At 37.4% G+C, this 26,330-nt stretch overlaps 2 protein-coding genes across 4 annotated transcripts in view; both read right to left on the bottom strand.

Annotated features, from left to right (window-relative positions):
- Positions 1-474: 474 nt before the first annotated feature.
- On the bottom strand, positions 475-23,173 carry NME5 (NME/NM23 family member 5). The gene is made up of 6 exons (XM_045794608.2): positions 22,740-23,173; positions 22,010-22,184; positions 13,019-13,224; positions 12,279-12,379; positions 5,755-5,873; positions 475-1,410 (listed from the first exon to the last, which is right to left on the bottom strand). The coding sequence occupies exons 2-6, from the start codon at positions 22,136-22,138 to the stop codon at positions 1,330-1,332; spliced, it is 636 nt and encodes a 211-aa protein (XP_045650564.1). The 5' UTR covers positions 22,139-22,184; positions 22,740-23,173; the 3' UTR covers positions 475-1,329.
- Positions 23,174-23,357: 184 nt separating this feature from the next.
- BRD8 (bromodomain containing 8) overlaps positions 23,358-26,330 on the bottom strand; it is a 31,422-nt gene continuing 28,449 nt past the window's right edge. For 2 of the 3 annotated variants that reach the window (XM_087862232.1, XM_087862233.1), the window contains 3 exons: positions 26,027-26,116; positions 25,860-25,928; positions 24,087-24,505 (listed from right to left, as the gene is read on the bottom strand). In XM_087862232.1, the coding sequence (XP_087718358.1) occupies positions 24,241-24,505; positions 25,860-25,928; positions 26,027-26,116 (424 nt within the window). In that variant the 3' untranslated portion in view covers positions 24,087-24,240. Of the gene's footprint in view, positions 23,544-24,086; positions 24,506-25,859; positions 25,929-26,026; positions 26,117-26,330 lie in introns of those variants that run through there. The other variant, XM_087862231.1, reaches the window with a different exon arrangement.

The raw sequence follows: 26,330 nt of genomic DNA, 5'->3' as shown, positions 1-26,330 counted from the left end.
AGATGCTTCAGTCACCTTCTCAGAGTTTTACTAAAAGAGCTCAGAGAGGTAGAAGACAATGTCTGATGAAGAGAAAGGTAACTTTGAAGACGTGGCAAATGCAGACAAGGCAGTTCTAAAAGAAATGGAAACCTATTCTTCCTAAAGGGGAAACAAAAACACAAAGTTCAAGGATCCTGATGCACCAAAAAGGCTGCCTTGAGTCTTTTTCTTGTTGAGTATTACCCCCGGATCCAAGGAGAACATCCTGGCCTGTGCACTGGTGATGCTACAAAGAGACAGGGAGCCATGTGAAGTTAACACTGCTGCAGACGACAAGCAGCCTTAGGAAAAGAAGGCTGCTAAGCCGAGGAAAAATAGGTAAAATAGATAAATTGCTGAAAAATCAAAATATGAAAATAAGCCTATGTGGCAAAAAAAAAAAAAAAAAGAAAAGTCCTCAAAGCTGAAAACAAGAAAAAGGAGGATGAGAAGATGGAGAGGTAGTGGAGGACAATGTAGATGAAGATGATGATGATGATAAATAAGTGCATTCTCCTTTTTTTCTCATCTCTAAAGTATTTAACCTCCCTGCACACAACTCACCTCTTTTGAAGAAAAAAAACTAAAATATAATGCTGCGTGAGACTTGTTTTTGAACTGTACACTGTCTTTTTTTGTATAGTTAACATACTATTAACTGTGTCTTCAGCCACCGCATCCTGGTGGTATTTTCAGTGGCCACTACCCTTGCCTGGCACAGTAGGGGAGTGTCAAGACGCACATAAGTCTCAGGGAGCCTGGGTGGCGCAGTCGTTAAGCGTCTGCCTTCGGCTCAGGGTGTGATCCCGGTGTTATGGGATCGAGCCCCACATCAGGCTCCTCTGCTATGAGCCTGCTTCTTCCTCTCCCACTCCCCCTGCCTGTGTTCCCTCTCTCGCTGGCTGTCTCTGTCAAATAAATAAATAAAATCTTAAAAGAAAAAAAAAAAAGATGCACATAAGTCTTTTCATCTTCAGTTGTTTCTAGCGTGTCTTATATAAATTAATTGTTCTTCTCCTAACTGGATACCACTTTACAATCACAAAATACTTCCATTTGTTTCGTTAACATTCTAAATACTTCTAGATAAAATCAATTTTCTTATTAGAAAAAAAAATCATACCCTAAAGCATATTTTACCTTAGATAATGCTATCTTATGCACAAAACATAGTCATTCTTTTAAAACTTATATTTTTGAAAACAATTTATTTCACACGTAGTTACTTAAACCCTTAGGAAGGTTTGTTTGTTTTAAAGTAGAAGCATGTCTTTCACAATAAGATCGTGATTTGTTCTTTGAGGAACTTTAAGGTTCTTCTGCAGCCGGATTGTGACATAGCTTTGGCTTGTTGGGATTATTTTTCAGTAGCCAATCAGCTAGCCAAATCTATGGAAAAAAGGAAAAAAACTCATAATAGACATTTAAGTATATATACTATAAATTATAAATATATTCTATATATACATATCAATTTAAAACTTAGCTTGCAAATTTACTCTGAGAATGAGAAAATGACCATTAAAAAACTGAAACACTAAGTTTTACATTATGCAAGACTGTCAAGTATAGATCCAAATTGGAAAAGAAGTAAAACTATCCCCTTTTACGGATGACATGATCCTATATATATAGAAAATCCCAAAGAATCCACAAGAAAGCTACTACAACTAATAAATGAATTCGGCAAAGTTGTAGGTTAAAAGACCAACACAAAAATCATTTGTGTTTCTATATATCAGCAATAAACAACCCAAAAAGGAAAATAAGAAATCACTTCCATTTCAGTAGCATTAAAAAAACATCTAGGAGTACATTTAACCAACATATATGCTGAAAACTATAAAGTGTTGCTAAAAGAAATTTAAAGATCTGAGTAAACGTAAAGATAACCTGTGTTCATGGATAGAAAGACTTAATACTATTTTTTTCTTTTTTAAAAAATTTTATTTTTTAAGTAATCTCTACACCCAACATGGGGCTCAAACCCACAACCCTGAGATCAAACATCCCATGCTCCACCAAGCAAGCCAGTCAGGAGCCCTAAAGACTTAATACTGTTAAGATGTCATTACTACCTAAAGTGGGCTACAGATACAATCCAATCCTTATGAAATTCCCAAAAAAGTTTTTGCAGAAATATTGAAGTCGATCCTCATATTCATATGTGATTTCAAGAGGCTCTGAATACACAAAACAATCATGAAAAGGAAAAATAAATTTGGAGAATTTTCTAACTTTTTCTTTTTTTTTCTTCAGTTTTTCATTTATTTACGTAATCTCTATACCCAACGTGGGGCTCACACTCGATCCCAAGATCAAGAGCCGCGTGCTCTTCTGACTGAGCCAGCCAGGCACCCATCTTTTTTTTTTTTTTTTTTTTTTTTAAGTAAACTTTACACCCAATGTGGGGTTTGAAGTTAGGACCCTGAGCTCAAGAGTCACGTGTTCCACAAACTAAGCCATCCAGGAGCCCCCTCTCATCCACTTTCAATCAGAGTATAAAATGGTATAACCACTACAAAACTTGGCCATACTTATCCAAATTAAAATGCACATATCAAACACATCAAAAGAACATTCTTTTTTAAAAAATAACATTATTTTTGACTCAGTATTTCCATTTGCAGGAATTTGTTCTATAGATACATGGTACACAGACATATGAATGAAGATCTTCACTGTTGGCAGTTCATAGTAACAAAAGAGTAGAAACAACCTAAACTACTATCTATATGTGACTAATTAATAAACTGTAGAACATCAATTCAAGAAAATGCCATGAGCTCTTCTTTTAAAACAGGGCAATTTTGTTTGTGGTGTTATTTAATAACTTATAATATATATTGAGTAAATAAGGTAAAAAGTATCAAATGGCATAATTAGTGGCTAGCATTTGTAAATGCTTCTAAGTAAAAGCATGTTTTTAAGAAAAAATATATATGCTTATAAATGTATAGATTTTCTCTGCTGAAAGGATATATAGAGGCTCCTAAGAGTGAATGACTCCAGGAAGTGTAAATGAATGACTGAAGAACAGAAATGGGAATGAGAGTTACTTTTCATGATATATCCTTTTGTAATTTTTGAATTTTACCATATTAAAACATTGCTTGCTACAAAAAAACTGTTCTAAATATTACTTATTCAAAAATTTAATTAGAAAAGGGCAAAAAATTTTTTAGATCTGCATATGTTTTGAATTATAATTCTACCTTTTATATTTTTTTATTTTTTATTTTAAGTGGGCTCCCTACCCAATGTGGGGCTTGAACTCACAACCTTGAGATCAAGAGTCATGTGCTCTAGCCGTGAGCCAGTTAGGCAACCCCTCTACTTTCTGACCTCTTTCCAAATGATATAATCTCAATGTGTAAAAAGCCTTATACTCAAAGATGTTTACTGTTACACTATTTATAATAGCAAACAACTAAAACAGCAAAAGTATGGTAAGGGTAATAAAAGAAATCACTCAACTATTAAAATAACCTCTATAAAATATATATTTAAATATAGTAATATTTATGGGATATATGTTTATAGATAGTAATAGAAATAAAAAATAAAACCTGAGCAAAGAAAAAACAGGACTGGAAAAAACAACAAAAGCAGTTAACATTTGAGCACATATGCACCAGACACTCCAAGAATTTTACATGCATTCATACTTCTTGGTGGTTTTTTTTGTTTTTTTTTTTTTAAAGAGGCGTGGGGCCCAATGAGGGGCTTGAACTCACAACCCTGAGATGAAGAGCTGAGCTGATATCAAGAGTCAGAGGCCTAACTGACTAAGTCATCCAGGTACCCTCACATACATTTATACATTTAATCCTAACAATATCCCTACTACGTAGGCAGGTACTAACCTATTTGCATTTTACTGATGAGAAGAGAAAAATCAGAGGTTAGATGTCTGGAGTCAGTTGAATCTAGGCAAGATGACTTCAAAGACGATGTTTAGGAAATGGAACCAGGGGTATCTTTTTTTTTCTTTACATTTTTCAGTAGTATCAGGGTTCTTACTAAGTAAACATATGTTGTTGTCATAATGAAAAGGAGTTATTAAAGAAATAACCTGCGTAGGGGCACATAGCTGGCTCAGGCAGCATTGTGTGTGACTCTTAATCTCGGGGGTCATGAGTTCAAGCCTCACATTGGGTATAGAGATTACTTAAAAAGAAAAAGAAAAAAAGAGAGAGAGAGGGAGAGAGAAATAACCTGCCTATCTTTTATTTTTGGTAAAAGTGACAGTTAGTAGGAGAGATTAAATCTTTAGTCTTCCAAAGGGGATTCCCTTTCAGAATGGTAACCTCCAACAGAGGCTGGAGACACTATTCTGTCAGGGCTGATATTAAAATAACCTTCCCTGGGGCGCTTGGGTGGCACAGCGGTTAAGCGTCTGCCTTCGGCTCAGGGCGTGATCCCGGCGTTACGGGATCGAGCCCCACATCAGGCTCCTCCGCTATGAGCCTGCTTCTTCCTCTCCCACTTCCCCTGCTTGTGTTCCCTCTCTAGCTGGCTGTCTCTATCCTGTCAAATAAATAAATAAAATCTTTAAAAAAAAAATAAAATAAAATAACCTTCCCTGAGGTAACTAATTGGCTCAGTGGGAAGACCATGCCACTCTTGACCTTGGGGTTGTGAGTTCAAGCCCCATGTTGGGCATAAAGCTTACTTAAAATAAATAAATAAATAAATAAATAAATAAATAAATAAATAAATAAATAAATAAATGAATGAATGAATGAATGAATGAAATAACCTTCCAAATTATCTCTGAGTCTTCAAATGAGTGGGAGTACCTGTAAGGAAGGAACAAGGAAGACATTTGACCCTGGACACTATCCTAGTTTCTCCTATCCAACTATTCTTCCACCTGAGTGAGCAAGTTGAAGTATCTAGGGATGTGAATAAATATGTTTTCTATGAAAAAAAAATTTAGATATCATTAAAAATAAAAATATCAAAAATTCAAATATGTACCTAATTTTATCATTTGATTATATAAATTATACCCAAAAACAATGCTCTGTATTTGAAGGGCACAGTAACTGAAAATGTATTTAGAAATAATATTGTTTTTGTTTTGTAGGAACAGTGTTCTTTAAGAGTTAAAATACAGCAGGGCAACTGTGTGGTTCAGTTGGTTAGGTGTCTGCTTTCAGCTCAGGTCATGATCTCAGGGTCCTGGGATCCAGCTCTGCCTCTGACTCTGCACTCAGCAGAGAGCCTGCCTGGGGATTCTCTCTCTCCCTCTGCTCCTTTCCCAGCTCATGTGTTCTCTCTCTCTTAAATAAAATCTTTTTTTTTTTAATAAGGCGTGTGGGTTTTTTTAGAGTATTTATTTATTTATTTGTCAGAGAGAGAGAGAGAGAGAGAGAGAGCACAAGCAGGGGGCGTGGCAGGCAGAGGGAGAAGCAGGCTCCCTGCTGAGCAAGAAGCCTGATGCAGGACTTGATCCCAGGACCCCGTGATCATGACCTGAGCCTAAGGCAGTCACTTAACAGACTGAGCCACCCAGGCATCCCCAAACAAAATCTTAAAAAAAAAAAAAAAAAAAAGAGTTAAAATACAGCAAGAGAATAAGTAATCAAAAGTTATATATAAGTATCTAAAATGAATATGAAATAGTTTTTAAAATGCTCTCGATATTTTCACTGTTTCAAAAAACACGATGTTTTAAATATGAAAACTATAGACAATTTCTTTAGTGTGAATAAAAAGATTTCTTACAAGAGGATCTGCTGGTTTCTCCTTACAAAGTGCTGTGAGTCCTTCAAGCAGAATTGGTGTTACATATAAATTTAAATAATCCTTAGCAGCTTGTCCAACTGGAATGGGCTCAATAATCACTGCAAATACAAATGTATTCCCATTGAAACTAACACAAATGATGAAACATTATATAATCATTACAAAGAAAAAATTTTAGTGGCATGATACTTATAAAGTATTTTTTTTTTATAAAAAGGAAACAGGACTAGATACATAGCATACGTAGTTTGTTCAAAAACACACAAGCACACACAGAGAAATAATAAGACCATGTAAGACTGGCAAAAAAATGTATCAAAGTGCTAAGACTGATCATGTAGGAGATTCTGATTATGTTTTCTACTACATCCTTGTCTGCATTTCCATTTCCATATTTTTTACAGTAAATATTACAATGGACAATATTATGAAAAGGAAAAATATGAAGAACATGTAAAATCTAGGAAATTCATTTCAAAAATTAATGCCTGCCACCAAAATAGCAGGCACTTTACAAAGTGGTATAGATACAACAGTGAAAAATACATAGTTTTCGCTCTCTTATAAACTACTGAATATACACATAAAACCTATTTCTGTGTGCATAGTGTATATTAACATTCCTGCTCTTATTTTTCAGGTTTTTTAATTATTATTTTTCAGGTTTTTAAATAAATTATGTAAGATCTAGGAAAATTTTAGTCTTCTTAGTCTTGTTTGAACACTATGTAGGTCAACCAGACTTGCAGTTTAATAAAGAATCTATAAGAGAAAGAATGTATTTTATAAGTCTTAGTATTTGAGGTTTACCTCAATCAATGAGCAACTTTTGATAAAGATGAGAAAGTGAAGCTACTGATCTCGTGTGTTCAGATTTATCATCACTGGCCCAAGGAAAAATGGGGTGGGAAGACAGATTTCTATATGACTAGTGTATGGGCTCAGCCTCAATGAGACAACTAACAATGGGACAGTCCTTTGCAAGGATGCCAGGAAAAGCTAGGAGATATCTCAAAGGAGTTGAGTAAAAGGTTCCTTCCCTATTAGTCTCATTATAGCACTCTTTTTTGTACTGATCACTGTAATAATTTTGTTTTATTTTGGTTACACAAGTATTTGTCATCTGTCTCTTCTACTCTGTAAGTTCCATGAAAGTTAGGACCACATTTATCATGTTCACTGTAGCCTGTTGGGTTCCCCACTCAGCAGGGAGTCTGCTTCTCTCTCTCCCTCTGCCCCTCCCCTCACTTGTGCTCTCTCCATCTCTCAAATAAATACAATCTTTAAAAAAATAAAAATAAAAATTGATTATTGCCATTCCCAGCCTTAAAAAGCTTCATTCATTCCTCATTGCATTCACAGTCAAGATAGAGCTCCATACCACGGCCCACAGGACTCTATACCATGTATTTTCTACTTACTTCTCCAACTTCATATTTATCTTCCTCTGATATTTGTTTATACAATGTATCATGTTCTTTCTTGCTCATGACTTGAGAGAGACATGCTGTTCCATCTGCTAGATAGAATGTTCTTCCCTGGATCTCATGTCACTTCCTCAGCTGGCCCTTTCTTATCATAGGGTCTTATAATATCCTATAATTGCTTTGTATAGCACTTACCACACAGTAACTACACAGTCATTATAACTGTGCAATTATTTGGGTAATTGTTGTTTAATGGCTGTCTTCTGAACATTAGATATAAACTCAAAGGAAACAGGGACCTCATCTATTTTTTGTAATTTCTAAAAAAATTTATTGAGGTATATTCACACATGATAAAATTCACCCACTGAAGTATACAATAAATTTTTAGTAAACTTATGGTTGTACAATCAGTACCACAATCCAGTTTTAGAACACTTCACTACCCCAAAAATGTTCCCTTGTGCCTGTTTGCAATTTCCCACTCCCACTCCCCCCCGAGCCCTTGGCAATCACTGAGCTTCTATTTCTAAAAATTTGCCTTTCCTGGATATTTCATATAAACAGATCATCTATGTTGTCTTTTGTGCCTGGATTCTCGTAGCATGTATCAGTAGTTTGTTCCTTGAATTACTGAATAGTATTCTATTGTATGGCTATACAAAATTTTGTTTAACCATTTATAATTGAATTTTTTCTAGTTTTTGGCTGTACTAAATAATGCTGCTAGAAACATTCACATGTGTGTTTATGTACATTTATGTTTTCATTTCTCTTGAATGGGTAAATTCTAAGAGGAGTGGAATTGCAATGGAGTTACATGGTAAGCATATGTTTAACATTTTAAGAAATAACCAAATTGTTTTCCAAAGTGGCTTTACCATTTTACAATAATGAATGAGGATCCCAGTATCTCTTTATCCTTGCCATTGATGATTATCCATTGTAGTGGATATGCAGTGATATCTCATTGTGATTTTAATTTGCATTTTCCCAGTGATTACTAACACTTTTGCATGTGCTTATTAGCTATTCATGTATCTTTTGTGAAATGCTTATTCAAATCTTTTGCCTGGTTTTTAATTGTTTGCCTTCTTTTTACTGAATTAATTATAAGAGTTCTTCATAAATCCTAGATAAAAGTCCTTTATTTCATATGATCTGCAAATATTTCCTACCGGTCTGGGGCTAATCTTTTCAATATTTTTAATGATGGCCTTTGAAACATTAAAACTCTTAATTTTGATGTAGCCTAATTTAGCAATTTTTTTTTATGGATCATGCTTTTGATATCATATGCAAAAACCCTTTGTCCAACTCAAGGTCATGAAGATTTTCCATGTTTTCCTCTATAGATATTTTTAGCTCTTATGTTTAGGTCTATGATCCATTGTTGTTACGTTTTGTATGGGGTGTGAAACAAGGATCTGAGTTCTTTCTCTTTTTTTGCATGTGGATATTCAGTTGTCCTAGCACCATCTGTTGAAAAGACCACCTTTCCCTATCAAATTGTCTAGGCACTTCTGTTGAAAGTCAACTGACCATAAATATAAGGATTTATTCCTAGATTCTCAATTCTGTTTCTTTGATATATATGTCTAGTACAATACTGTCTTAATTACTATGGTCTCATAGTAAGTCTTGAAATACGATTAGTGGAAGTTCTCCAACTTATTACTACTTTTTAAAAATTGTTTTATTTTTTAAATTTTTTTAATCTTTTTTTTTTTTAAGATTTTATTTATTTGAGAGAGAGCACGAGTAGCAGGGAGAGGGAGAAGCAGGCTCCCTGCTCAGCAGGGAGCCCAACACAGGGCTTGATCCCAGACCCTAGGATCACAACCCGAGCCGAAGGCAGACACTTAACCAACAGCCACCCAAGTGCCCCTTAAAAATTGTTTTAGCTTGCCTAGATCTTTTGCAATTCCTGACAAATTTTATAATCAACTTGCCAACTTCTACATAAAAGAATGTATGGATTTTGGGGCTCCTGGGTGGCTCAGTCATTAAGCGTCTGCCTTCGGCTCAGGGCGTGATCCCAGGGTCCTGGGATCGAGCCCCGCATCAGGCTCCCTGCTCCGCTGGGAGCCTGCTTCTTCCTCTCCCACTCCGCCTGCTTGTGTTCCCTCTCTCGCTGGCTGTCTCTCTCTGTCAAATAAATAAATAAAATCTTTAAAAAAAAAAAAAAAAGAATGTATGGATTTTGACAGGAAGTGCATTAAATTAATTGATCAATTTGGAGAGAACTGCAATCCTGACAATATTGACTCTTCTGATCCATCAACATGGGACGTCTATTTATTTTAGATAGTCTTTCACTTCTCTCAGTAATGTTTTATGTCTTTCTGTGTATAAGAATTGTGCGTCTTGCTAAATTTATTCCTAAGTATTTTATTTATTTATGTAATTCCAGTATAAGTAACATACAGTGTGTTATATTAGTTTCAGGTATACAACATAGTAATTCAACAATTCTATACATTGCTCAGTGTTCATCAAAATAAGTGTACCCTTATAATCCCCTTTACCTATTTCACCCATCCCCACATAGCTACCCTCTGGTAACCAACAGTTCTCTATTTTTTTTTTTTTTTAAGATTTTATTTATTTGACACAGAGAGAGAGACAGAGAGGTAACACAAGCAGGGGGAGAGGGAGAGGGAGAACCAAGCTCCCTGCCAAGCAGGGAGCCCGATTCAGGGCTCGATACTACAACCCTGGGATCATGACCTGAGAAGGTAGATGCTTACCGACTGAGCCACCCAGGCGCCCCTCTATTTTTAAGAGTCTGGTTTTTGTCTCGTTTTGTTTATTTTGTTTCGTAAATCCCACCTATGAGTGAAATAGTATTTTATTATTTTTGATGCTATTGTGAATGAAATTATTTTCTTAACTTCATTTTTGGATTGTTTCTACATCATCTTTTTTTTTTTTTTTAAGATTATTTGAAAGGTGCCTTGAGTGAATCATCATATAGGGTTTTGCACCTAGTTCTTGACTGACTGCTAAGCAAGAGAGAGCTCATATCCCAAACTCTGAGAATTTACTCCAAAGAACTTCACATTCTCACAACCAAAGATCTGCAATGTGGTAGGAAACTAATCATTTTTATCTATCCTACAACTGCTGATTCTCAAATGTCTAATTGTGTCTCTTAAACGTATGTCTAGAGGACAAATTAATGGGTAAAATCAAAAGCAATCTAAAATAACAGTTTAGGTATATAACCCTATGAGTAAGAAGAGCTTCTAAAGAAAAGGACTAGAGAAAACAAAACAACAATAGAGTTAATATTTGAGCACATAAGCACCAAACACTCAAAGAATTTTACACGCATTTATATATTCAACCCTAACAATGTCCCTAACTAGGTAGGCAATACTAATAACATTTCCATTTTATTGATGAGAAAAAAACAAAGAGAGATTAGATGTCTGGAGTCAGAGGAAAAATCTAATTCACTAAGAAGACTAAATCTAAAGTAGTATCACATTAAAAAGACATTTCATGTTTGAGATGTACTTCAAAATAATATGGAAGCACTGAAATAGAAGCAGAGGTTATAGATGATTTAAGACTGATCACAATTATTTAAGTTGGTGATAGGTTCATTGGGGGTTTATCATACTATTCAACTTTGATTATGTTTGAAATTTCCACAATAAACAATTCCAAAGAAACAGATACCCTAATGGAAGGGATATGTGGTAGAAATTAGATCAGCAAGAATAAAACATGTAAGTAGGCAAATTCTTTTGTGTACAAATAGCTATAAAACAGTTTTTGTGTGGCACCTGGTTGGCTCAGTGGGTGGAGAACACAACTCTTGATCTCAGGGTCATGAGTTCAAGCCCCATGTTGAGTGCAGAGATTACTTAAAAAATGAGATGCGTCTGGGTGGCTCAGTTAAGCGACTACCTTTGGTGAGGTTCTGATCCTAGGGTCCTGGGATTGAGCCCTGCATTGGGCTCCCTGCTGGACAGAGGGCCTGCTTCTCCCTCTCCCTCTGTCACTCCCACTGCTTGTGGTCTCCTGCTCTCTCTGTCAAATACATTTTTTTAAAAATTTAAAAATGAAAGTTAAAAAAAAAAACAAAACCCTTAAATCAGTAGCTAAAAAAACAAAACAAAACCCACCAGTTTTTGTTTAAGAATCAAGACTTTTAGGGGCGCCTGGGTGGCTCAGTCCGTTAAGCATCTGCCTTCAGCTCAGGTCATGATCCTGGAGTCCCGGGATAAGCCCCACTCCCCCCGCTGAGCGGGGGAGCCTGCTTCTCCCTCTCTCTGCCCCCCCCCCCCCCCCGGCTTCCTGGCTCATGCTCTCTCTCAAATAAATAAAATCTTAAAAAAAAAAAAAAAAAAAGAATCAGGACTTTTAAATCTCCAAGACAGATTTCAGTTTTCTTTGAATAAATCGTCAGTAGAAAATACTGAGAACAGGCCTAAATGACTTAAGAGAAAATAACAGGCCAAAAAAATATTCAAAGCTTCCCGTGCTTTACATCTTTTTCTTTATAACAGAAATCACCAAATTTTCTTCTAGAGCTAAAAATATTGAAAACAAACTAAAAACCTCAATGCTGTTCCTTACTATGCCCACTTCTAGAAGGTTTACAACTTCCATAACAGGATGGAAACAAAAAATGGGCCAGAGACCTACTAATTTCACAACTGCATAGGCATTCATTAGGCAAACAGTAAAGTGTTAGAGAAAATGGGAAATCTATCATAATTTCCAAGGGAGATTATTTTTTTCATGTGTAACAAACTTTACTGATGCATTAGGGAGAACTTTAGGAATTGCAACAAAGGAGAAGAGAAACCCTAGCCATGGCTAGTCTAAGAGAAAAGAAAGAAAAAAGTTAACTCTTCTCAGAAGATTCCCTCACTGGACACAATTTAGTTCTGAGGGAAACACTGAATTTTCCATTCTTGGCCTCAAGTTTGTAAGTAACTGTAACTTCAAAATATATTGGAGAAAAACCCTTTTATCTTCCCTCCCAGTACATCACCCAAATAAAAGAAAAAGCAAACAATAGGGAGATGCACTTGACTAAATTACTCATCAGTAACTCACCTTCAGGAAACATGAATCGAATTTCTCTTTCTGCTGCAGCAAAATCATTGCTCCCATGAAGTGCATTCCTTAGATCATCTGTGCCATAAATTGCCCTTAGACTAAAAGTAAGTTAGAGATGATGACCATCCAATGTGATATCCTCTCCTTACTCTTTACATATGCATTCTACTTAGGAATTTTACAGAAGCATTGCCACTTCTCACATATGGAAGTTTTAATCTATTTTGAATTTAAGCTTAAAACTATCTAGATGAGGGTCAAATATGTTTAAATCTGCGGGAGGGATACACTGGGAAATAGGAGCTCCCTGGGTGAAGAAGAGGTGTTTTTTTGTGAGAAGTGAAAAGGCAATGTATATTCAAAAACGCAGGAATTCAATGTCCTCGCACTTCCAAACTTTAATGATAATGCTAAAAATCTGTTTTTCTGGACTTCTATTACCTATATTATTTTTAAAAGCCATGCCAATTTTCCTATGAAAAATTCTACTTCAGTGGCAGTTTAATTCAAGGATGAGAGAAGAATTAGGCTGGAGTATTTGGTGTTAAGATGGACACTTACAGAGCTAAAATGTACAACTGAACCCACCCCCATCCCAACCAAAAAACCAAAAAGTTGACTTAGGAAAACTTTCAAATGAAAAGAAACTCCTATTACAATGAAATCAGTTTAGTGTTCTGTTTTGTTTTGTTTCCATTTTTATACTTGGATTCCATTTTTCCCCATAGGAAAGTTACCTGTCTGGGTGAGTCTCTTTAGCTACTAAGGTATTACTTGGTCCCAAAAGTTCTTTCCAGTAAGAGATGGCTTTATGTCTAGCTAATATCATGGCAACAAGTGGTCCAGAACTCATGTAAGCTGTTAAATTGGGGAAAAACATTTTCCCATACTGTTTCACATAAAAGTTACTACAGTGCTCAGGGCTGAGATGCAGTTTTCTTCTCTATAAGAGAAACAAAGTCAACAAAAGTGTTTAAAATGACAGTTCAATAATAACTCATTAAGTCACTAACAACTTGAAATTAATACAAATTTGATTATAAATTTGAGATTTTTGTATTATAAAGAAAGGGAGAGATAAAGTTATATGTAGGCTATAAATAAATTTCTCAAAGTTATTTAACCAACTCTCATGCACTGTTGATGTGAATGTAAACCCGTGAAACCACTGTGGAAAACAGTATGGAGTTTTATCAAAAAATTAAAAATAGAAATACCATATGATTCAGTAATTCCACTACTGGATATTTACCCAAAGAAAACAAAACGACTAATTCAAAAAGATATATGCACCCCTACATTTATTGCACCATTATTAACAATAGCTGAGACATGGAAACAACCCAAGGATCAATCTACAGATAAGTAGATAAAGATGTGGTATATATACACAATGGACTATTACCCACCCATAGAAAGGAATAAGATCTTGGGGCGCCTGGGTGGCACAGCGGTTAAGCGTCTGCCTTCGGCTCAGGGCGTGATCCCGGCGTTATGGGATCGAGCCCCACATCAGGCTCCTCTGCTATGAGCCTGCTTCCTCCTCTCCCACTCCCCCTGCTTGTGTTCCTTCTCTCGCTGGCTGTCTCTATCTCTGTCAAATAAATAAATAAAATCTTTAAAAAAAAAAAAGATCTTGCCATTTCTGACACTATGGATGGACCCAGAGGGTATTATGCTAAATGAAATAAGTCAGACAGAGAAAGACAATTACCATGATTTCACTTATATGGGGAATCTAACAAAACGAATGAACAAATAAACAAAAAACAGACTCTTAAATATAGAAAATAAACTTGTAGTTGTCAGAGGGGATGTTAGTGGGGGCCACAGGTGAAACAGATGAAGGGAATTAAGAGGTAGGAACTTCTAGTTAGAAAATAAGGAAGTCACAGAGATGAAAAGCACAGCATAGAGAAAAGAGTTAATAATATTGTAATAATGTCGTATGGTGACAGATGGTGACCACACTTACTGTGGTAAGCACTGACTAAAGTATAGAATTGTCAAATCAGTATATTGTACACCTGAAACTAATACAACATTGCATGTTAATTACACTTGAGTTAAAAACAGCTATTTAACCTACTTAAGAAAAACTATTCCTGTCTGGCAGCCTACTTCAAAATATGGTTTGTTGATGATAAATTCAGCTTAACTCCTTCTTAAAAAAGACTACTATCATCAACATTTTTATACTTTGTATAAAGTAACAAAATTGGACTTTAGAATATTCTAAATTCATCTTTATCTATTTGTGATATTTTCCTATTAATTGTGAAATTTTCCTATATTATTTTAGGGAGCTGGTCTCATTGTGGTACTTGGAAATAATATAATACAGTATAACGATGGAGTAAACAAGTTTTTCTGTGGAATGTGAAAGTTGTGTAATCTTTCTCCTGGTTCTGCCATAAATATGTAGGTTCACTATGATCTTAAAATACTTGCTATTAAGTTTCTCAATTTGAAAGAACATAAAATGTTGATGGCAAACAAACGTTATTTTCTTCACAAATGAGATTATATGAATGAATCAGTAAAAAAATCACAGAGTGAAATCAGCCATTCTTCCGATTGGATATCATCCTTTTCTAAAAGCAGCTATTTGAACGCTTTTTAAAAATCGTCCATTACTACTGTTTGTCAATTCCACTAAAGGTGGGTGGATCATGAAGAAAAAGACCCAAGATATAACAGAGGGATTCAAATTAGTCACCAAGAAAAACTTCTGGCTAGAATAAGGATGATGAGAATGGAGAAAAGTTGCTGGGTCAAGGCTAAAAGTCTCCATGATTAAGGCAGAAAGCTATCTTTCTAGAGTGGGTTAGATTTTCCTGACGGTACAGCGTGAAATTTACCAAGTGACCTCTGAAAGCTCCTTCCAAAACAATCATGTGTCCTCAGGCTTCAGAAACTTGGCAAAACTGCTTGGTTTGTAGTGAGAAATCAAAACTGCCCAAAGCAAGAAATGGGAAGATGCTTACCCAGGTGGGTCAGCACTGCTGTAAACAGGTTCTGCTGACAAACATAACATTCTCACCAGTCAAGGACCAGCTACTGCAAAATAGGTGCTTGTATCTATTCTCATATTGAAATTCATGCAGTCAAGAAAAAGCAATCTGAGAAGTTACAAAAGCACCTGATATAGTATAATCCTTGATTCTATTATTTAAAAATAAGATGTGTCAGTATTTGTGATTCTTAGGCATACTGGCATGGGTTTTTTTGTTGCTGCATTAAAAAATAAAAATTTTGGGGTGCCTGGGTGGCTCAGTTGTTGAGCGTCTGCCTTTGGCTCAGGGCGTGATTCCAGTGGTCTGGGATCGAGCCCCACATCAGGCTCCTCTGCTGGGAGCCTGCTTCTTCCTCTCCCACTCCCCCTGCTTGTGTTCCCTCTCTTGCTGGCTGTCTCTCTCTCTGTCAAATAAATAAATAAAATATTAAAAAAATAAAAATTTCATCTGTTATAATGTAAGCCCTTATCACACACCCCTTAACAAGCAAGGGAAGCCACCTTCTGCAGGTGTGCTGCCTAATGTAGCATAATTATAAAAATTAAGAGCTAGGGGCAGCCTGGGTGGCACAGCGGTTAAGCATCTGCCTTCGGCTCAGGGCGTGATCCCGGCGTTCCAGGATCGAGTCCCACATCGGGCTCCTCTGCTGGGAGCCTGCTTCTTCCTCTCCCACTCCTCCTGCTTGTGTTCCCTCTCTCACTGGCTGTCTCTATCTCTGTCAAATAAATAAATAAAAAATCTTAAAAAAAAAAAAATTAAGAGCTCCTCTTAAACCAAAATTGATGAGGGGCACCTGGGTGGCTCAGTAGGCTAAGTGTTTGACTTGGCTCTGGTCATGATCTCAGAGTCCAGGTATCCAGCCCTCCCCCCAGTCTGGCTGGGTTCAGGGCTGCTCACGCTCAGCAGGGAGTATGCCCCTCCCCCTCTCATTCTGTCTCCATCTCTCTCTCTCTCTCAAATACATAAATGAAATCTTTTAAAAAATTGATCAAAAACCAGTAATTCCATTGCTTACTTTAAAATTAGGTTGGGGCACGTGGCTGATTCGGTCAGTGGAGCATGTGACTCTTGGTCTTGGGGTTGTGAGTTTGAGCCTCATGCTGGGTCTGAAGATTGATTAAAAATAAAATTTTTTAAAAAATTATTTATTTATTTGTCAGAGAGAGAGAGAGAGAGATTGCGCATAGGCAGGGGGAGCGGCAGGCAGAGGGAGAAGCGGGCTCCCTGCTAAGCAAGGAGCCCAGTGTGGGACTCGATCCCAGGACCCTGGGATTGTGACCTGAGCCAAAGGCAGAGGCTTAACCGACTGAGCCACCCAGGCATCCCTAAAAATAAAATCTTTTTAAAAACTGGATCAGGTAAAAATTTTTGGAATTTGGGTATTTTCACACAGAAAGCAGCATTAATACCAGAGAAGAAACCATTAGTTTGTAACAAAGGAAAGACTGCCACCTACTGAAAGGATGCATCATTTTTCAGAAGGTTTTCCCTAGATGCAACAAGAAAGCCTCAAGTTCAATGGACTTCCAACTACGATAAAGCCTATTTTAAAAGTATGCAACACAAAGAATAAATATTGTACAATTCCACTTACATGAGATATCTGGAATAGTCAAAGTCAGAGAGACAGAAAAAGCAGAGTAGTGGTTACCAGAGGCTGGGAAGAGTAGTAAGTACAGAGTTTCAGTTCCAGATGACGAAAAAGCTCTAGAGATGGATGGTGGTGATGGCTGCACAATAAAGGGAATGTACTTAATACTGCTAAACTGTACACTTAAAAATGGTAAATTTCATGTTGTGTATATTTTATCACAATTAAAACAAAAAAGAAGCATACAATATACCAAATCTTTCTTTGGTATGAAATTTACTGCTGACTAGGGAAAGAAAGTGTTAAATATTAGCATTTATGCTAATTAACATTCTCACCAGTCAAGAACCAGCTACTGCAAAATAGGTGCTTGTATCTGTTCTCATACTGAAATTCATATAGTCAAGAAAAAGAAATTTGAGAAGTTACAAAACCACCTGATTTAGTATAATCCTATTATTCTATTATTTAAGATATATCAATATTTGTGATTCTTAGGCATATTTAACATGAGCTACTTAAGTTTTTCACTAATTATTTTTAAAATATGGACTTCTAAAAAAACTTAAATAGATATCTTTATCTTATTTGTATACTTCATTTAATTGCCCCCCCCCCCCCCGCAATTTAATGGGTAATATACCTACAGGGATAAGAAATTCAAAACACATTTGTATGGAACCAGAAAAGGCCCCCAATCACCAAGGAACTGTTGAAAAGGAAAAACAAATCCATCACAATGCTGGATTTCGAGCTCTACTACAAAGCTGTGATCACAAAGACAGCATGGTACTGGCACAAAAACAGACAAATAGACCAATGGAACAGAATAGAGAACCCAGAAATGGACCCTCGGCTCTTTGGGCAACTAATCTTTGATAAAGCAGGAAAAAACATCCAGTGGAAAAAAGCCTCTTCAATAAATGGTGCTGGGAAAATTGGACAGCTACATGCAAAAGAATGAAACTTGACCACTCTCTCACACCATACACAAAGATAAAACTCCAAATGGATGAAAGACCTCAATGTGAGACAGGAATCCATCAAAATCCTAGAGGAGAACATAGGCAGCAACCTCTACGACATCGGCCAAAGCAACCTTTTTCATGACACATATCCAAAGGCAAGAGAAACAAAAGATAAAATGAACTTGTGGGACTGCATCAAGATAAAAAGCTTCTGCACAGCCAAGGAAACAGTCAAAAAAAACTAAGAGGCAGCCCACAGAATGGGAGAATATATTTGCAAATGATACTACAGATAAAAGACTGGTATCCAAGATCTACAAAGAACTTCTCAAACTCAATACGCAAGAAACGAATAAACAAATCATAAAATGGGCAGAAGATATGAACAGACACTTTTCCAATGATGACATACAAATGGCTGACAGACACATGAAAAAATGTTCAAAATCATTAGCCATCAGGGAAATTCAAATCAAAACCACACTAAGATACCACCTTACGCCAGTTAGAATGGCAAAAATTGACAAGGCAAGAAACAACAATTGCTGGAGAGGATGTGGAGAAAGGGGATCCCTCCTACATTGTTGGTGGGAATGCAAGTTGGTACAGCCACTCTGGAAAACAGTGTGGAGGTCCCCTAAAAAGTTAAAAATTGAGCTACCCTATGACCCAGCCATTGCACTACTGGGTATTTACCCCAAAGATACAGACGTAGTGAAGTGAAGGGCCATATGCACCCCAATGTTCATAGCGGCATTGTCCACAACAGCTAAATCGTGGAAGGAACCGAGATGCCCTTCAACAGATGACTGGATTAAGAAGTTTTGGTCCATATATACAATGGAATATTACTCAGCTATCAGAAAGAACGAGTTCTCAGCATTTGCTGCAACATGGACGGCACTCGAGGAGATAATGCTAAGTGAAATAAGTCAAGCAGAGAAAGACAATTATCATATGATTTCTCTCATCTATGGAACATAAGAACTAGGAAGATCAGTAGGGGAAGAAAGGGATAAAGAAAGGGGGGGTAATCAGAAGGGGGAATGAAGCATGAGAGACTATGGACTCTGAGAAACAAACTGAGGGCTTCAGAGGGGAGGGGGGGTGGGGGAATGGGATAGACTGGTGATGGGTAGTAAGGAGGGCACGTATTGCATGGTGCACTGGGTGTTATACGCAACTAATGAATCATTGAACTTTACATCAGAAACCAGGGATGTACTGTATGGTGACTAACATAATATAATAAAAAAATTAAAAAAAAAAAGAAATTCAAAACACTATAAAAAAGTATATACTGAAAACCTGTATTCCCATCCCTTCCGTAATCCACCCTGTTCTTCCTTGCTCTCGAACAGGCAACCATTTTTTAATCTCCTAGTATTTCATTTTGAAAATACTGGGAAACATGAATATATATTACTTTTTCTCTCTCAAAAAAGATTGTTTGTATACACAGTTCTGCCATCGTGCTTTTTTCCATAACAGGAGATGGAGAGGTTCCTCTTTTTTCATTTTACAATTAGTTGCATAGTATTCAATTTGATGGTTTCATCAGACTTTATTTAACCAATCCTTTTTTTTTCTTAAGATTTTTTTTTAAAGATTTTATTCATTTGTCAGAGAGCACAAGCAGAAGGAGAGGCAGGCAGAGGGAGAAGCAGGCTCCTTGCTCGGGGGACTTGATCCCAGGACCCCAGGATCATGACCTATGCCGTATAGGCAGACACTTAACTGACTGAGGCACCCAGGCATCTCAAGATTTTTTTTTAAGTAATCTCTACACCCAACAGGGGGCTTTAACTTACAACCCCAAGATCAAGAGTCACGTGGTCTACCAACTGAGCCACCCAGGAGCCCCTCTATTCAACCAAACTTTGAATGCTGGGTTCTTTTCGGTCTTTTGCTCAAAATAAACAATGATCTGGGTGATAGATATTAAGGAGAGCATGTGATGTAATGAGCACTGGGTATTATATAAGACTGATGAATCACTGACCTCTACCTCTAAAACCAATAATACATTATATGTTAATTGAATTTAAATTTTAAAAATGGAAGAAAAAAATAAACAATGCTGCAAAAAAACCCCATATATATGTCACTTCATATTAATACATGGGTCACAAGAGGGATTCCCAGCATTAGAACTGCTGAGTCAAAGGGTAGATGCATCTATAATATTGTTAGATACTTGCAAGTTTCCCTTCCATAGGGGTTGTGCCATTTACCTTTAAATTTTTGCTAGATGGTATTTCAGGGTTGTTTTTTTAAGATTTTATTTTTAAGTAATCTCTACACCCAATGTGAAGCTTGAACTCACGACCCCGAGATCAAGAGTTGCATGCTCTACCAACTGAGCCAGCCAGGCACCCCTCAGTGTTGTTTTAATTTGTGTTTTTCCTTCTTAGAATTTGGTCATCTTTTCGTATGTTTAAGAAGCATCTGTTTTTCTGTGATCATCCACATGTTCTACCCATTTTTTTTTAAGATTTTATTAATTTGACAGAGAAAGAGAGAGAGAGCACAAGCAGGGGGAGCAGCAGGCAGAGGGAAGAGGAGAAGCAGGCCCACCCGGCTGGACAAGAAGCCCAACAGGGGGCTCCATCCTAGGACCCTGGGATCATTACCTGAGCTGAAGGCAGACAACCAACCAGCTGAGCCACCCAGGAGCCCCTGTTCTACCCATTTTCAATTGATTCTTTATCTTTTTCTAGGAACTCTTTATATCTTTAAAGGAGATTAGCTCTTTGTGTTATGAATTGAGAATCTTTTTTCCATGTTTATCATCTGCTTTCAAGTTTTGACTTCATGATGTTTACTTGGCTATGTATAAGTTTTTTATGTTTATAGTCTGGTCAATCTTTTCTTTTATGGCTCCCAGATGATAAGTCATAGTAAAAAAGGATGTCCGACTCAAAATAAAAGAAATTCATGCATCTTTTCTTCTAGAATTTATATCATTTAATTTTAAAATATTTAAATCTTAGATCCATTTGGAGTTTACCCTGGTTATGCAGTATATTTGAATCCAACTTTTTTTTAATGGCTACCCAATTTTCCTAACAAAATTTATTAAAAAGTTCTTTACCTGAGTCTCTCAAATATATTAAATATTTCATTATACATTCCTGCACTACTTCCTTACACTTTCTTGTACCATTCTTACCCTGAGCCTTTACCTATCCTTCTAAGCTCAGCTGAAATCCCTTATCTTTCCTGGTTTTCTTTTTTCTTTTTTTTCATTTTACTTTTATTTTTATTTATTTGAGAGAGAGAGAGCAAGAGAGCAAGAGAGAGAGAGCACAAGAGGGGGAGGGGCAGAGGGAGAGGGAGAAGAAGACTCCCTGCTGAGCAGGGAGCCTGATGTGGGAGTAGATCCCAGGAGCCTGAGACCATGATGGGAACAGAAGGCAGATGTTTAACCAACTGAGCCACCCAAGTGTCCCTCTGTTTTCTTTTTTAAAACACTGACAAAATAGACAATATGACACTATACAAATATAAGAGAATTAAAAAACTTGGAATTTCAAATAGGGATGGTACAAAAAAGGAATATTCAAAATATTCCATTCTATTTGATAATCTTTTAACAACACTCTTTTTACATACACTTTCAAACCTCTACCAACTGCAGAATAAGGCTTTAAAGCACTAAATGTTTTTAATAATTGAAAAAAAATACCAACAGTCTAAAGTCCATCAATTGAGGAACAAGTATTCAGAGAGGACTGTTACATAGAAGCGTGGAAGAATGAGATAGATTCAGATGTAATAACACGGAATGCTATCTGAGCAACTTTGTAACAGGAGTCAAGGGAAGAGGACTGTTCTTTTGCGGGGAGGGGGGGGGTTGTAAATGCTTAGAAAAAACCTGCAAGGACAGAAAGCATTAAGTAGATGCCTTTCCTTGGAGACTGAGACTTGGGTGGGAGAGCAGAGGAGGAGGAAAATGGAATTTTAATTTTCATTTTATATCCTTATGAAGTATGAAAAAAAATTAAAACACATATAACTTTTATACTTAAAAGTTAAATAAACCTAAGTTCAATACTAAGTACTAAGGCACTAAATAGGTTAACATATTTAAGCATTTTTTTTAAAGAGCAAAGATGGGGAAAAAACATGATCATCATGCCCAGAAGTTACCTGAACAATGGTGAATCCAGACCTGAGAATAATGTCTTGTATCTCCTCCTCTTTGTCAGCAATATCCGGTTTGATAATAGCCAGAGTTTTTTCTACATATATCTGAGGTGGGGGCATTGATATCTCCATTCTGCCTTTTCAGAGTACAACTTAGGAGATTCTCCACAGGTACCAACTGCAATGACATGCATCATCCCCACCCCAAATTTAATGTAACTGTGATTAAGAACAGCATTATTAGACGCTTGATGTTATTAACTTATAGTTAGAAACTGCCGAATCTTTTTCTATAAGCAGTGTGTCAATAATAAGATGTCAGGGAGCCTGGCTGGCTCAGTCCGAGGAGCATGTGATTCCTGATCTCTGGTCTCGTGGGTCTGAGCCCCAGGTTAGGTGTAGAGATTACATACATAAATAAACTTAAAAAAATACAGTTTCTATTCTACATCTAATTCATGCCCTCGGTTTTCCTAAGCCTTTCGTTGACGTACAGAGGCCAAGGGGCAGTCTGAGGGACTAGCCCTGGCGGAGACTCTCAGGACTGCAGGTGAAGACTGGGTCCGCCACTCTGCAGCCACTCTCTACCCAGCGGCCGGTAAGCTGCCCCCCTGGCCCGCCCCTCCTGGAAGACCACACATAGGATCTGGTTAGTAAGCAGGATCCCCAGGTCCCGGTGCCTTTCCGAGGTGCACTCCCAGATTCCGAGTACAGCCCTCATCTACGCACTCACCCTGGCGCCGGCTCCTGCCGTGCTACCGCAGCTTGTTGCTAGGAGACGCAAAGCACAGTTCAGGGACGGTGGCGGCAGAGGGCCAATCCCAGCACAGCGCGTCACAGACTCTCGGTGGTTCCTTTCAATCAAGAGGAGGAGCCAGCCTACAGCCATCTTTATTCCCCCCTGCCAACCTTAGAGCGCTAGACATTTTCCAACATTTTCCTCATCTTATTTCACCCTCTTAGCCATTTAAAGGACGCTTCAATTAAATCAACTTTATAAATAATGAGCAAATCATAGACACTCTCCCCTCATCCCACACCATCCCATTTCAGACAGTATATATAAGAAGCCCACGTCAAAATACTTTATAGTCATTCCACTAGATGTTGTTCTCTTTATTCCCAGATTCTGTAATCATTAAAAAAGCAATCTTCAACTTGTGAAATAACATTTATTTATAGAGCAGTTATAAGAGGCTTAATTTAGTTACATCTAAATCAAGCCTATGGACCAAAGAAGTGAGCAACATTTATGGCATAACCCCAAATCTCAGCTTTCCCCATTTTATATTATGTCTACAGATACCTTTGACTCCTTGGTTGTGAGTTAACACATTTTTCTTACTAGAAAAGACAACAGAAAACTGGTAAACAAATACTGGGATCTTCTGAGTATCAATAAAAGGTCCCAAATCCAGAAGAGGTCAGGACAGCAGCTCCTGGTTAACAAAAGAGGTTTTCCTTCATCCACAGGGTTGGCTGGTTCTCATTCCAAACTATTTAAGTCTCTTCTTTTGTCTAACCAAATACTCAGCACCTATAGAGTCAAGGCAGATAGCAAGCTATAAATCTTAAAAACTATAGAGATTTGAATGCAATTTTCTTTTTCTGCAATAAGGTCTGACTATGCTTTTTTTCCTTTTAAGTATGGTCCTGCCCAGAAAAGAAACCCCCAAATGTCATCTTCTGGCTACCATGTCTTACCCCTATAGATGGGACAATGTGAACATACATTAATATCAACAGGCATAGCAACCAAAAAATGGATAGTGATTCCAGCCTTTGGTCTGCATGTTTAGCCCTCTTGACTTGAGGCACTGGAAGCAGGAGCTCCAGTTACTTAACTATCCCCAGCTCCCTTGAGACTTCTTCACTGCTGCCTGTCTTCCTATACTACTTTACTTCACTATCTGTGAAAGCTGGTCCTACAGACTTAGAGTTTTCCAAAGCACTAGGTACAATGTCAATACCTCAGGGCCTTTAACCATATCTAAACATAAACTCTGAGAACACAAGGTCACTTGAACATCACTCTTATTCTCAGAGACTTTCTGAAATCAGATTCCAGAGGCTGTACTCCTTTTTCTTTTTTTTTTTTTAAAGATTTTATTTATTTATTCGACAGGATAGAGACAGCCAGCTAGAGAGGGAACACAAGCAGGGGGAGTGGGAGAGGAAGAAGCAGGCCCATAGCGGAGGAGCCTGATGTGGGGCTCGATCCCATAACGCCGGGATCACGCCCTGAGCCAAAGGCAGACACCCAACCACTGTGCCACCCAGGCGCCCCTGTACTCCTTTTTCTTATAGCCTACATACAGTACCTGAATCTGCTCCAAGACTTCTCGCTGCATCTCCACAGCCATATGGTACACATGATGATCAGAGTCATTGTACATCACAGCATTCTGGAACATCAGCATCAGGTCCCGCTGGAACTGAGCCATGGTGCGAATCCGTCCCTTAGACAGATTCCTTTTCAGGCTAGTTAAGTCCATGGGTCTGCAGGTGGCCAAGAAAAACCACAGGAAACCAAACCTTGATGTGGGACCTAATATGCTCTCCTGGAGAACCAGCTCTTAATTCCCATCAGGTAATAAAATGGCAACAGCAGCTAATATATGACTTTTTACAATAAGCCAAGTGCTTACCTTGCCAAGTACCAGGTACTGTCTATATTAATTCACTTGGTCCTCTCAGTAAACCTATAAGCTAGGTACCTTATTATCACCAACTGGCAGTGGGGAACCAATGCTAAAAAGGTTAAGTACTTGCTCAAAGTCACACAGGTTGGATTCCAACTTAAGGCAGTCTGACTCTGGAGCCCACAAGCCCAGCCACCATACTCTACCACTGTAGGAGGGGTGCTGGCCCCACATACCAAAGTTGTAAAGAGCTCCAATGATTAGTCTGTCACAGAAGAGTTACTGACTGACCGTTCACAATGTGTAGTCATATACTAGTTGTTTCATCTGCTTCTCTTACTATATAGGAGAATTTTTTTCTCCTTTTGTGAAGATGAAGAGTGTGAATGAAGTGAATGTTTAGATAAATAACTATTTAAGGAGACACAGAGAGTGGGTACATAAGGGAAAACACAGCAGTGTAGAAAGAGGACTGAACTAGGAGGTTAAGAATCTGGGGTTTAGTTCTAGCTCTGCTCTTCACTGTTGATCACCCCAAGTCATGAGCACCTCTAAGCCTTACTTTCCTCATGTATAGACTGAAGGAGTTGGTCTCCAAAGGTCCTTTCCTGATCTTTTATACTCTATTAGCACACTGATTTATGACAGCATTTTAGATGAATTATGCTATAAAAATCCAAAGTAGTGCTATCAACCAATGTTTATAACAACCATTTGGATTACCATCTTTGCCTTAGCATACCTACAACAGCTTGATGAATATAATGCTCTTTTTAAAGTTTTGCTCCAAAAGAACAGTATCAAAAACTATCAAAGGCTATGTAAGATTATAATGAATGGATATTACTTAAAAATCAATATAAAAAAGAAAAAAGCCTATTATTATCCTTTTGTTCTCTGCATTCCTTCTCAAATGAAGACCAATCCTACCATAACTTTACAAACTTGTTCAGGTGTAAAATATATCTTGAGTTTTTAAGTAATGTAAACGACATAAAGAAATGATGAGGGTGCCTGGCTGACTCAGTTGGTGGAACATGTGACTCTTGATTTCGGGGTTGGGAGTTTGAGCCCCATGCTGGTGTACAGATTACTTAAAAATAAATAGAAAGAAAGAAAGAGAAGAAAGAAAAGATCTAATAGATCAGAAATAAAGTATGAAAAGACAGATATAAAAGCAACCAACCTTTTCTGACCCCCTTTCCACTGACCTTTTCACCACATCCTTGTATCCTGGGGCCTGCCTTTCTGACACAGGCTTCAGAAAAGGACTGCTGAACCTGTTAAGGGACACACTCTGAGAGGATGAAGAAACTCTGGAAAGTCCTTCTAAATGAGAAGAGTGGCTGTGAAGGCCAAGAGTGGCTTGAAGACCTACCTGTGACTGGCAATCATCTTCCAGACTGGCAGGAGAGTTTTCTTAAATAACAAGTGATCCTGAACAGGGTCACTCTGGCCTAGATCAGACCTATGGGATAAAACAGGACAGAAAGGAAAAAGTAACTTCACATATGGTATTCTGTCTCTCTCAGGTAGGTAAAGAGATTTTCTCAATATATAGTGCCCCTACTTAATACGGGAAGGAACTAACACCAGAAGTTAAAACATATTTAATTCTTCCATAAGAGACCCCAAACTCTACAAATATTCTCTTACCGGTCACTATTACCTAATGAAGTAGT

The sequence above is a fragment of the Ursus americanus genome, chromosome 5 (assembly GCF_024610735.1).
Source record: "Ursus americanus isolate L20-20 chromosome 5, mUrsAme1.1.p, whole genome shotgun sequence".
NCBI lineage: Eukaryota > Metazoa > Chordata > Mammalia > Carnivora > Ursidae > Ursus > Ursus americanus.
This window is presented reverse-complemented; position numbering and strand designations above follow the sequence as displayed.